Source organism: Nannobrachium achirus (assembly GCF_963921795.1).
Source record: "Nannobrachium achirus genome assembly, chromosome: 5".
Taxonomy (NCBI): Eukaryota; Metazoa; Chordata; class Actinopteri; order Myctophiformes; family Myctophidae; genus Nannobrachium; species Nannobrachium achirus.
Genome location: NC_137814.1, coordinates 50,212,855 through 50,226,818, shown reverse-complemented (window position 1 = coordinate 50,226,818; position 13,964 = coordinate 50,212,855). Strand labels below are relative to the sequence as shown.

Genomic DNA, 13,964 nt, shown 5'->3' with positions numbered 1-13,964 from the left:
CTCTCTACAGTCTACACTAAAGTAGAGTAACTTTACCTAATGTCTTCCCTTTTCTTTGAAAACAAAACAAAACTGCCAACGGTAATAACAGAGGCACGCCATGGGTGACATACAGTAGATATACACAAAGTGCAATATGATGCAAGGCCAGCATATTTAAACACATACATTTAGACACTCCGTAGCCTTTCACAATCGCTAGCATAGGGGCATCAGATGAAAGACAGCCTGCCTAATAACTGACTGACTGACTGACTGGCTGACTGACTGAATGACTGACTGACTGAACTAATTTTGCTATTTGATGTCCCTGTGGGGGAAAAGAAAACAAAGAAAAACAGTTCTGAAATAATTTAAATAAAAGAATAAGCAGCACAAGGAGTCGTACAGTACTGTACAGAATATGAGAACTGTTCACAGTGTCAACACATTCCTCACAGACAATCCTCCTCCTGTGCTCAGAGCTCTACACTCAGTCCTTGACATTTCAGACTGAGTGTTTCTTTCTGCGAGTGTGAATTCATGAGTCCGTCTGATTGTGTGCTTTTCTGTGAGTGCCGAAGTGTATGTCTGTCGGTGTGCGCATACATCTGTGTGTCCATCCATGTGTCCCTCTGTGTATCCATGTGCATGTCTGTCTGCGCATGCATGCCATGCACATGTCAGTCTGTGTCAATCTTGATCTACGGTATACAGAATATGCATCAAACGGGAAAAAAATACAAACTTCTTTCACTTCTCACAGCCATGAAATCAACAGAGTTGACAGAACAAAACAGAACAACGCCTCGCTGCGTCACCGCCTGTCTATTGTAACCAGATCATGCTTATTGTTGAAGAAAGTTGATGACCACTATGTTATGCTTGGCCAACTTGCTAACAAACAAAATGACAGTTTAACTAACAGAGAGTCTATTACAGTGTAATTGTGGGCTCATGTGTAAATGCAAACCAAGGCCAAGTTTAGACAGAAAGACGCGGGGGCGCTCAGGTGGCGCAGTGGTATAACAGGATGTCCTCCCGGTGGGGGCTCCTCGCTGGCAGGTGAGCCTGTAGGACACAACAGCAGTGACAACACACGGGAACGTGGGTGGGGAGGAATAAATTGGCACAACAACTAAATTGGGGAGAGAAAAAAAAGAATCTGAAACTGAGCAGTTCTGAGCAAAAACCTTAACTAGTCTGATAACTCACAAAGCTATTCTAAGAAGAATTTGGTGCATGTCAATTAGATGACTTAACTTCAAAGGGTGAAGATTTGTAGCTTGCGTTTCATCACACAACTAGATACAGTCATGGCTGAAATAGACGACGTCTTTACAACCATTACAGTTATCGCCATATCTATTGATGTGTTTATAATAAATTACAATGTGCATTCTTCTTGTGGCGGAAGTTGGACTTTAAGCACATCTGTGTGTATTCAGACCTCATCCCATGTGTTGTCAATGCCATATGTTGGCTTGATGCGATCCTAATGTGACTGACGACAGTGTCACATTCCTTTTTTGGAAGAGAGACGTCTCAGCCATGAGCCATTTCCAGCTTAACCATGCGAGCCGAAAGCCCAGGGGAAGCCATTTGCACGTTGGCCCCTGGGTCCCCCCCTCTGAAACCCTGTTAATAAGAATCTAAATCAGAATACTTAGTGACACAGAGTGCTTAAAGTGGTTTACAGAGTGCTGTGCAAACAGATTATTCGAACCCCTGGCATGGATCCAGTCAGCTGAATGTCCCAACCACGCACACCCGAAATCCGGCCACATGTGACTTGTAGTTCAGAAAGCCCTCCGATACGTAGTAAAATAGGCTGCCATTTGACACACACACACACACACACACACACACACACACACACACACACACACACACACACACACACACACACACACACACACACACACACACACACACACACACACACACACACACACACACACACACACACACACACACACACACACACACACACACACACACTCACACTCACACTCACACTCTACATTTTCTGGATGACGGACACTTCAAAAAAAGGACCGCAAGCAGTCTTGGAGTTCTTCCTTTGATGTGCTGTCTGAGTCAAGGGATGCTGTTTGGAGGTCAAATCACTCTTCCCTTCCGTCTAGCTTCAGGGCTTCTTCCATAAACAGAGGAAGCGACTGGATGCAAACTGACGCGGAGAAAGAGAATGAGGGAGCGTTTCTTTTGCACTCCAGATCACCTCGCTTTCTTTGTCCGTCTTTCTCTCTCTGTGTGTCTCTCTTTCGTGTTTGTCCAGGACTTTCTCCTAGACACAGTTTATTTATGAAAGAGGCTGCCTGAGGTGTGTTTGTGGAAAACCAGGGAGTGACCTGGTCTACCCTGGCAAGAGAGGCACGATGGCACAATATGGTCATCATGGTAAAAACAGAACCGCACGTGAGATTTCCAGACGACCTCAAGGAGGCGGGGGGCGAGGGTGGCTAAAGATCAGACCTCTTGGGGGATGGAAGAAGGATGTAGAATTAAAAGTCTTGATATATATATATCGTCGTTGTCGGGTGGAAACCTTGTATGTCCAAAACCGAAAATAGCCGATCACAACGCCTCGCGGTGTGCTTGTAGATTGGCTGTTTTCACAAGTTTTGTGCAATAGTCTTGTGTGATGAACCAGGGCTTTACTTTATGGAAAAACTTACGAATTTGTAACTTGGGAGATACAAGGTTTCTGCCCGACAGTGACGATATACAGTATAAATGGGGCTGGCCGGAACATTTGCTGCATGTCCCTCACTACCCGACTCTCTCTCTCTCTTTGTTTCTTGTCTATCTTCCCTGTACCATCGATAAAGGCAGAAAAGACAGAATAATGCCACAATATCATGCTTGTTTTTACTGACAGTATCCAGGATCAATGCAAGACAAATGCAGGAAGGAACAAAGGAAGCCCTTGACAATGTCTGCCTCACACATAGTTTTCTTTTGGGATGCGAAGGCGAGGGACATTCCCATCATGTGACAACTTTTGCAGTCAGTCACTCTGAATCCTGATTTATGCTCCGTTACGCTTCTGTGTCACACGCCCAAAATAGCACATCTACAGGCTTACAACATGCCGCAGTGCAACGCTTTTGAGCTTGCAGATCTGCTATTAACGGCGAGCGACACCCGCACGCAATGAAGTATGAATCAAAACTGTAAGCCTCCCACCTCAGTAGAGCATAGATCACGTCACATCATCCAAAACAGCTGCTGTAGGTCTGCTAATGCCTCTGCACAGAGTTCATACTCCTCCAGGGAAGAAAGCATGCTGCTGACCAGCTAAATTGGCATTTTCATTATCACATCAACTTCCATATTTCACTCACACACACACACACACACACACACACACACACACACACACACACACACACACACACACACACACACACACACACACACACACACACACACACACACACACACACACACACACACACACACACACACACACACACACACACACACACACACACACACACACAAAATATGACTTGTCTAGCTAACACGACCATGGTGCAGCATCGGCGAGCTGTACCACTACCGTAGGTGTGGGTACACTAGATTTTTCCAATATTCGCTCCAGCGCGCATAGTGCATATTTTGATTGATTATTTTCAATTAAATTGAAATTTGATTAGATAAGATAATGTAAGAAAAGTAATAAAAATAAAATGGAAATGTGTCTTTGGCACACAGGCAGTCAGTCACTATATAAAATGCATCCTTTGACATAGCAACAGTGCAAAAGTGATCAAGGGATGTGGGGGTTGGAACTATTCAATTTCAAATATTTTCTTATTTCCACTGCAGTTGGCACAAATGATGTCTTGCATCCCTTCTTCTTTGCTAGAGGTACTCTAAGCCTCCTGCCCGATGGTAAGAGCTCAAATGAGGGGCGAAGAGGGTGTGTAAACAGGTGGCTAGGCCTAATTAATACACGTCTGTCGTAAAGTTATATTTAAAAACAAAACGAGTGTGTTGACATGTCAAACATTATGCGTCTGCACTTATTTCCAGTTGAAAACAATACAGGATCATAAAGTCTATGTTTAGACTTCCCTCAGCAGTAGTAGGTTGACTTCCCAATTTGGTTGAATGTCACACCAGGACATGTTTTGGCCCAACTCAACCGCGGTGGTGCGACCAAGGTCACAGCCGGCGGCCCAGTGTTCGTCAGCCAAGCTTTTAATCCAGCAACGCCTGATTTGGAAGCAGCGACCCCCTGGCTGGTGCAGCCCAGCGACATTGGGGATCAAACCCGTGAGGTGTAAAATTCTTTTTGAGTCCACGGCTAAATACGAGGAAGATCTGCCGTCCCTAAATACACAGTGTGATCATGACATTGTCCGGATTCCTGACATTCCTACCACCAATGTCATGACTCTCCATGACTATGGCTCTTTTTATGCCCCTGCCTTCAAGTTCACACGCTTTTTTTTTATTGAATGATAGAATAGAATAGATAGATAGTATAATATATTTCTCTACAGTACATACCATACTACCTGTATTACTTTTTCAGACTTGCAGGGGTTGACACTACGGCTTCAGAGGCACTTGCCCAGAGGGCAAGTACAGGTCAAGTTCTACTTGCCCAAAGGTCATGCCCACTCTTGCCCGAATAGTAAATCAATTTAACGTTAAATCCAATCGATAACTACAGAGTGGCGACAGTCACTTTGAAAGTCTGATTGAGTGCAAACTGTAGCATTATTTATTCTTTCATGAATTATTTAATTAATACAGTTGCTTCCCCATTCAAACAGACTTGCCTGTCGGGCAACCTGAAAGCAAACTCCACCTGTCCATACATTTTATTTACTTGCCAGTTGCCACGGGCAGTCGGGTTAGGGCCGATGCATACTCCACTTTAGAGACGAATTTATTTCAGTTCAGCTCTGTCTAAACTACAATATGACGTCATTCAGAGGTTCGAGGGGACAGGTACCGTCATTAATTTGGCTGTTCGGTGCTGACGAGATTTTGTTACTCTTCGAACCGAACCGAAATAAATTCAGCTCGGTTCGGTTTGTATGCATCGGCCCATAGTGTCTGTCAACCCTTGCACATCACCCTCTTAAAGGTTCCTGTGGTTTCTGTGACTATAGAAATCCTGTCGTTTGTCGCTCTCTCATACATACAATACTGTCCTACTTTTGAAGAAGTTGTGCCCAACTTCAAATAGCTAGGTGGGTGGGAGTGGGGGGCTTCCTTTGAAGCTGTGATGCGTTTATCTTTTACTGCTGTACATGGTAGCCTGCATGACCACATAACAGTGGCAGTCTGCGCTCATAGCATGTAGGCCTGCATGTCCTAAGGCCCTGTAGACGATCAAAGGCTGCTGCATGCTAATTAAGAGAAGACGGTCGTTTTGTGTAATGAATTCTATCTTGGGGGCTGGTGCACATAAAAATGGCATTAGTAGTACAAGATTATAAAGAGGCTGTCAGATTGGAGTCATTAGACAACAAAATAAGTGCCACACAGATTCAAAACGTTTTCTTTCTCCCTCAATCTCTATCCATTTTAACCAATTGCTTTAATATTTAGGTATTATAATGCTATAATACCTTATACAATTATTTCAGCTCATTAGTGGTTCTATGTGATCTATGTGATTTCTTTGTTATATGAAAGCATATTTCAATGTATGATCATAGAAATTATTCTCAGAAATCAAGCTAGTAATCTACACCAATTTTGAAACTTTTCAATGGACACCTTCCAGATATTCTGAGAGCAAATTTACTGTCAATACTATTGCAAGTCTAACACAATAGTCAGAGACCATTTTCTCTTACAACAAAAACACTCTTGCAGCGATCGTGTCACATGACCGGAGTCCAGGACACCTGCCCCTATTGTTTATGAACTGGTCCAAGTGTCATGCTACATCTGTCTGCTCCAACGGTCAACTATCCACACAATAGCTTAAGAACCTCCAGAGGAAACGGTATGATGTGGAGCTCTTGTCACTGCCCGAGTCAAGAGAGGACAGTATGAATGAACATCTAATGTCCCGAGGGGGCTTCCGTAGCAGAAAGAACACTCAAAAAGACATACTTGCGGCAGTAGCATTGTTCGTGTCTGTGTCATTTTTGGTGTTTTGTTGCTAAGTACAATTACCCAACGGTTTCCCCAGTCACAGGCGTCATTTTTTAAGAACTGCAGGTCATGCTTAGTCAACCGCAAGTTAAAATGAGCAGAACCCCAGGGTTGTTTGAAAGAAAAAGACCAAAGGAATGTGATGCGTGCGTCCTTGACTTTGAGCTATTTCAACTCCATCCGATCATCGCTGTTCCATTTCTCACAAGTCAATTTAAGTTAAAGGACTACTTCACCTCTGGGAAAACCAGATCTTATCTGTGGTTTTAGATATTTTAGTATTTCAGCACAGATTGAACACAAAAAATAACTCAGGATTGTGTTGATCATGTCCCAAACAACAATAAAATAAGATCTGGTTGTCCCAGAGGTGAAGTGGTCCTTTAAGAAATGTATAATACGGCTGGGCAAAATGTACAAATGTTATTTATGTTTTTAAAATGTTTCAAAAATAGCTAAAATGGAAGAGCTACAATCTCAAAATGTACAAATTCTAAAAAGCCAGATGATATCTAATCTAATACTATCACTCACAATATTATATGATATATCGCTATATTCCTAATGATTCACAGAGGAACAACGAGCATGAAAGAGAACAGCGTCTTTGTTTGCTCAAAGTGAGTGAACGGTCATAAACAGACATGAGAGCTGGCCCTCCCACTGTCCTCATCTTCATTCTAATTCCAGAGTTATATGAGTCCATTCAAGTCCATGGTGAGGGTTTTATTTTTCCTTCGGCTTGTGACTCTCAACAGGATGCATTCCTCTCTAATGACAGGGGAGGTTCCCGAAGGGTCCCAAAGAAGGGACCCGCACAGGACCAACACCCAAACTAAATTCAGATCACTATTATGGGGTGTCCCAAAAAAAAAGAAGAAAAAAAAAAAAAAAAAAGATGTATTCTTTCAACACAACTTCCGGACACACTCGCTTGACTTGAAAACACCTGACACTCAATGGGTGAATAGAATGGAATATCAAGGGGGAGTCAGTTGGAAACTGTTCATTGGAGCTTTGTTTATTTATTTTTCATGCCTGATACATACCTGATACATTACTGCCAGCCCAAATGACCATTCAGTAGCTTTTCCCTATATTCTCAAGACAAAACTTGTGCCATTTTGCTTAGAGAAGGGGTCTTCAACAGGGGGTCCGGGACCCCTAGGGGGTCCTCAAAGTTACTACAGGGGGTCCTCCAATTTTGTGTGGGATAGAAACGTTTTTCTTCTTTTTTTATATTAACCACTTGAACCCTAGTGTCCTTATTCTGAGAACTTCAGCTAAAAATAGCTCCCAACGCCTCGCACTGCGACACGTTGTGAGCTTGTAGATCGGCTATTTTTGGCAAAGAGCTTTGGTGTAGAGGGGAAAAAGCAGACTAAGTAGAGTGAAAGGTCAAGTTTATTAAAGTTGTACCATGTAACTTTTTTTATAAAACAAATCTTAAAATTGTCCTAACTGTTAAATCGCTAAAGTTTTAGAACACCCACTCCGTTATTTTCAGCTTCTGAAGCCTTCTCTTTATATGTTTTCTATGATCCTGGCCGTGGACCGGATTTCGCGCCAAAATGACGTAATCTGCATCATCTGTATACGTTGTGTATACGTTGCCCAATCACATCGCCGATCATGCACACATGGTACACTACCGGCCAATCACAGCGCATCTTGAAGTGGGGTCGCCATATTTGTAGTCGCCCGTGTGTCTCTTTACTCAAAAGGTAATCTCGCCTACCAGGCAGGGTGAAGTAGTCCGTTTCTCCGGAATGCCTGAACGCACAGGAACCAGGGACCCCTCTAAAGATAGCTCTCGGCGTTGTGGAGGCAGACGCGGGGGTGTGAAGGTACGAAAAACGGGCGAAAGACGCGAACGCGACCGCGGTTTGCTATAGGGCTACTGACCACTAGTTGAGCATCTTACACAGTATAGCTTTAAGTATTGATGGTTCAAGTGGTTAAATATCTGAAAACACAAATTGACATGAAACCAAAATACGGTATGGAATCTATGAAAAGTTTGTGGGGGTCCCTGCTTCATCTCTCGTTCAACTAAGGGGTCCTTGGCCTGAAAACATGGAAGACCCCTGGCTTAGAGTGCAGTTTGCCTCTACACTATAGCCTAGTGCTAGTAAAGCATGAAATACATGAAATACAAGCATGACAGAGGCCCTGAGAGAGGCCGCGTCAGTCAGGGTGCATTCAATGCACCAACAGTGCACACACACAACAAAGAAGAATATATATTATTTAAAAACCAACCAGAGCACACAACATTGAGCATGGCAGGTTCCTCTGCTCAAACAGCATCATTGCTCTGTCTGTGTGAAAGCTGAATCGTAGGGAGAGAGAAGCTTTGTTGCCCAGTAGTGGGGTCAAATGGCACGACCTGTCCTAGAGTAGACAAACAACACAATCTAAAGGCGGGAAAAGGAGACAGTTTTTTTACAGAATAAAGTCGAGCAAGCGCATTCCCGGCCCTAGGCGAAACAACTGCTGCCGCTACTGCAGATATTGCGTCACTGACGTTTGGTTTTCCTAAGAATAGTTTAACTTCCCACAGACATAAATAATATCTGAAGGAAGATCGTCAACAACCATGTTTCCTCTGTCTGTCCCTCCCCCACTCTCTGTCTTAGAATAACACAGATCTGCCATTTGCATTAAAAGCAAACACGGATGGAACTAGACATGACCATATCAAGATGGGACGCAGATATTACCACTACGCTTCCTTCCTTCCACTTGATGTCTCAACTAGAGCCATCACAATTCTAAAATATAACTCCATCGTGTTGTGATTAATGTTTTTTTTTTTTTTTGCATTGCTCATCATATGAAAAAAGAAATTGCATTTGTCACATCTTTTAGGCTTTGTAAACAAACCTTGCACATGCAGATGTGACTGACATATACGCTATAACTTTATGTTTTGTGTGGTGCTAACTGCTCCTACATCTGGCTTTGTGTGTGGGAGCATGGAGAGCGCAGAATGAGCACGGAACTCCATTTATGGAGATAACGAAAGTCGCGGACAGAACGGCCCATTAAAGGAGATATGCACGTGTGTCTTGTTTGATACCATCACTTCACACAGGTGCGACTGCAATTAAAAAAAAAAAAAAAAAGCTGATAAGAAAGTGCCATATGAAACTTTTTCAAAGTGAAAACGATTATGCATGCAAAAATAATTGTGATTATCTCAAGTAATTGTGATTACCTCAAATGATTGCAACTAGGAGATTATGTAATAATTGTGACAGGCCTATGTTTCAAGTTTCAACTTCACCTGGGCTAGAGGGTTCTCGCTCAGCACTTCCCTAATCCCTATCAGCTCTCGCTGAATAATTCAAACTCGACATGCGCTCATCGCGCTCGTGTATTCTACACTACAGTAGCCTATGTTACAATGACTAAAACAAAAGGGAAGTTGACGTTGCAGAGCAGTGCATTAATTTATTCATGATGCCTTGGTTAGCTCTTGGATCATACGCACGTGTCTGACTATACACCCCAAAACACAACAGTGTGGTCAATACTGGATCAATAATCATGCAGGCGTTAACACTAAGAGTGGAGTTTGCTTTCAGGTTGCCCGACCGGGCAAGTGTTCATTTGAGAGGGGACTCAACCATCTATATAAAACACAAACATGAAATATCTGTCTAAATGCCTGAACGTCGCCAAAGCACTAATTCTTCTGGTCTGTGGAATATAAAATAAGAGCACTGTTAACCTACAATTGCTACACTTAAACATATAAAAGAACAACTGTGAACTCGTATTCATAGCTACAGTATGTAGGTCTTTGGCATAAAAATGTAGGTATGACATTTGTTATTGCGAAGCCCAGAAAGCAAACGAATAAGTGTTAAATTGAAAGGTAATTCAAATTTTACCTATAATTTTATAATGGACGATTTACTTTTCGGGCAAGTGGACATGACCTTGGCAAGTGCCTCTGGAGACCGTAGTGTCAACCCTCATTTGTTGTGGAAATTGGAATATTATCTGAGAACAAGAGGGGAATGACGCAAGTATGGTGTCTTTAATAATAGTGTGGATAACAAATCAAGTTTCTTTATAAGTTGTATTTCTGTGAGAGGGTCTGATGTATCTTAGTAAGCTTAAAGTTCATGCTATTATCAGTAATAGCAAGGCTTTTGAGTTTGCAACCAAATTACAAACCAAAGTTGGGATTAACACAAAATGATAAATTGATGCCATGTACATTCTTGTCCAGTGATATCTAATGCGATAAAACAGTATATTGGAAATCTACAAAAAAGTTTCAATTTTGCAGATTGACTTTTTTTAATCACCTTTGAACTTACATGTAAGTACCCCCACCACACAAACTGGGTGTCCTTCGTCCTTAAGTGCACCCACCCAATGTCCCATCCCATCATCTACCAATGATACACTACAGTTGCCATCAAGTTACGTAAAAAGATCACTTTTATTTACTTGACATCATACTTTAGCTATTTTAAGCGTCTGCCTGTTTATGTTTAATATTAGTAGTGTGGTAGGATCATGACAGCTATCCTCAGAGACAGTCCTCACTGACTGGCTGCATGCCTGCCTGCATCCCAGCGATCAGCTGGAGCGTGCTGTTGCAGTTTCCCTCTCTATCCTCCAGGGCCTCTTGCCCTGACTCAAGGAGGAGTGATAATAATGCAGTAGCTACTATAACTAGCCTCATCTACTAACTACTTTAACGCTGTGTAACCAAAGCGTCAGGAATAAACTGTCCCAAATGTCCGACACCGCTGCAAACACATTCTTCATTTCAACAGTTCACTGTTGTTAACCCAGGTTCTTATATCGATTCCTTGCTAGATTATAGCCTCTCAATGCTACAACCTCTTTAGCCAACTCCCCTTAGCAATGATAATAACCTAATTATAACTACAACAAAAGAGAAACTTTGCTGTTGCTTTAATAGTGGAAAGCCCAAGCAAAATGTGTCAGAAAGAGGGTGATCGTTAAGATTAAACGATCTTTCCTATTGCTAACACACTCTTCTGGTCACAACAGAGTCCAATCCACGCTTTTTTTCAACTCCTAGATTCCCTGCAGATCTACTTTGGGCAAGTCTGATGATGGCTATCTGAGGCTAGTAGGCTAATCGCAGATTGCAACAACTTCCAGCCATGGCCACCACCACTTGGAACTAAATATTCCAACCCAGCTCGCTGTGTTCAAGTGTGTTGCTGTTTACACATGCTATGCAGCCATGCGCCTCCATGGGTCTTTAAAAACCATCAATTTTTTAGCCGAGAGAAGCTCACAATTCCTCCAAACAGTAAACTGGCTGGCTGCTGCAGCCTTAACCTACTTTGAAGAGTCCCAGAGGAAGTTTTGCGGGGTTTATACAAACACAACAACCACAATGGCGGTGCGGGTTTGTTGCTTTTTTACAGCAGCAACTGGTATGTTCTTTTGCTTTCAAAGTGGCTGCCTGAATGTTTGAACAGAGAAATGCACCCCTCTCTTTACCTCCTTTGCGTTTGTTTCAAGTTTGCGCCATATTGCATTGCAACATTGTTCCCACTCAGAGCACTGCAGCCGTCGGGTCGAGAGAGGGAGAAGCGACGGGAAACAAAAGCCGCCGCTGCAGCGGCGTCAGTTCAGAAAAAGCTACGGTATGGCAACATGACTGGTGTCTTGCACGCCACCAGTTATGTTGCCATACCTTAGCAACAGGCACGATTACAGTACATTTTATTATTTCCCCCCTGTAGCCAAGGTATGGCAGCTGCCCATAGCTTGCCATACCAAATTGACGCCTCTGCGCCGCTGTTCTCTTGGAAAGAAGAAGTGACAACAACAGTACAACACAACACTCACCTTGGCGATGGCTTTCTTGTACCGCATGACAGCCTGCTGTATGAGCGAGTGCACTTTAATGTTTCCATCTCCGCACGGCACGACCACCCGCGTCCTGCCGAAGCACACCGTCACTTTCATGGTTCTACTATCCCGATGTGTGCGCTGTGTTCCCCAGCTCCCGAGGAGTAAAAAAAGAAGCCGAGAAAGAGCGCTCTCTCTCTCCCTGGAAAGACAGCCAGCCGCGGCGGGAGCATGGAGTTTGTCTTCTCCTTGAGTGTAGAATAATATCCTCTCGTTATTCCTTTGTGTCCAATTGGAGGGAGACCTTAAAGAAGAGCTTTCCGCTTTTCCCGGCGGGACGACATTGTTGTGTGTTGTGTTTTCAGACCACCTGTTTTCCTCCTCTCCCCGTCCCTTCTTCAGTCAGCGTCGCCGCTTCCCAAATCCCTACTACTAGTCTGTGCTGTCTGCTGATGAGCTCATGAATGCACGGCGCGGCCACGGATCACGGAGAGAGAGGGAAATGTCTCCCCCCCGCGGACAAGTTGGGTAAACGTTGTGTTGTAACTTGTGGGCTACCTCAATGTTAAACTGCCTATTATTTCCATAATAAAGAATAAATGGATGCTGGTGTGGAAAATGGTTAGAAATAATATTAAGTTGCTTACATCATGGGTTTTCAACCGGTGGTCCGCGGAGGTATTGCATGTAGGCCTATATTTATCTTGTAAAAAAGAAGAAAAAAGAAAAGAAAAAAGAAAGAACTTTCACTTAAAAAAGGACTTTCACTTTATTTGCTACTCTTATTTCTTGTTTGCATGTGAATAATACTATTTTGAGAGAGGACTTGGGCTGTCCTGCTTGGTCCAGGGAAAAAATACTTGCATTCAAATGTGTGGCTGTATCCAACAAAAATGTGCTTCTTGCCAAATGACATCCATCCATTTACTATACTGGTAATGAAATGCTTTGAAAACTGACAAAACATTGTTTCAGGTGTGGTCTATGATGGACCCACCCGACAATATGGTGGTGGTCCCCAGGTTGCTCTTAGTCAGGATGGTGGTCCCTGGGTCAAAATCAGTTGGAAACCTCTGGCCTATACATGATTGGAATATTATGCACGATACACACACCCTACACCTACAACTTCTTGTTTTTGTGCCCAAAATGACCACAATTTTATTTGTAGCATATAAAAGAAAGAAAGTTAGGCCTTTCATATATTATAATCATTAACCCCCCACATCCCCAGTCTGATTGATCATGCTTGAAAAGGGATAACTTCAGTTAACTATTTTCAACCCAGTTAACTTCAAGATAACAAAAAAGAGGTTCACTTTAGCTGGCATAAAAGTAACCCATTGACAGATGTGCGTTCTTGCATGCATGCGTGCGGCATGGCATGTGCACGTGTGTGTGTGTGTGTGTGTGTGTGTGTGTGTGTGTGTGTGTGTGTGTGTGTGTGTGTGTGTAGTATGTGTGTGTGTGTGTGTGGGGGGGTGGGGGACAAACTACATTGAGAAGTAGTGTTGCCTGAAGCCAAGCGAGGAGTGCCTCTTGACTAAGTAGAGATAGTCAGTGTCATGTGGGAGACCCGGGTTGTAATCCAGAGTAGGACATAAAAGTTACTGATTGTAGCTTCAACTCTGTCCATCTTTCAATGGCGAACAATGGGAGTAAGTTGAGTAACATATGAGGCGCATTCGTGTTCCAAGCGTATGATTGAAAGTGTGTGTGTTTGTGGCTAACGTCGCTGTGTGGGTTAGGTGGAGTTTGATACATGCACTGCCAGCCTGGCCTGCCACCATACAGTTGGCAGGCTATTTTAGCAATCAACACAGCTGGAGTGTGGCCCTCCAACCACCAACCACAACCTCACCAGCCAGCTGTCATAATGTTCAAAACAGAGCTTTGAGCTTTGAACACAATGCAAAACGCTTGGTCATGGAGACATCAAACAAGACAAAACACTACAAAAAACCGATAGGCCTATACAT

The 13,964-nt window shown here is 43.2% G+C and overlaps 1 protein-coding gene across 3 annotated transcripts in view; it reads right to left on the bottom strand.

The window, feature by feature from the left end:
* LOC308286036 (partitioning defective 3 homolog) overlaps window positions 1-12,367 on the bottom strand; it is a 430,195-nt gene extending 417,828 nt beyond the window's left edge. For all 3 annotated transcript variants that reach the window (XM_080726998.1, XM_080727000.1, XM_080726999.1), the window contains exon 1: window positions 11,983-12,367. In XM_080726998.1, coding sequence (XP_080583124.1) covers window positions 11,983-12,102 — 120 coding nt within the window. In that variant the 5' untranslated portion in view covers window positions 12,103-12,367. The remainder of the gene's footprint in view (window positions 1-11,982) is intronic.
* Window positions 12,368-13,964: the final 1,597 nt, after the last annotated feature.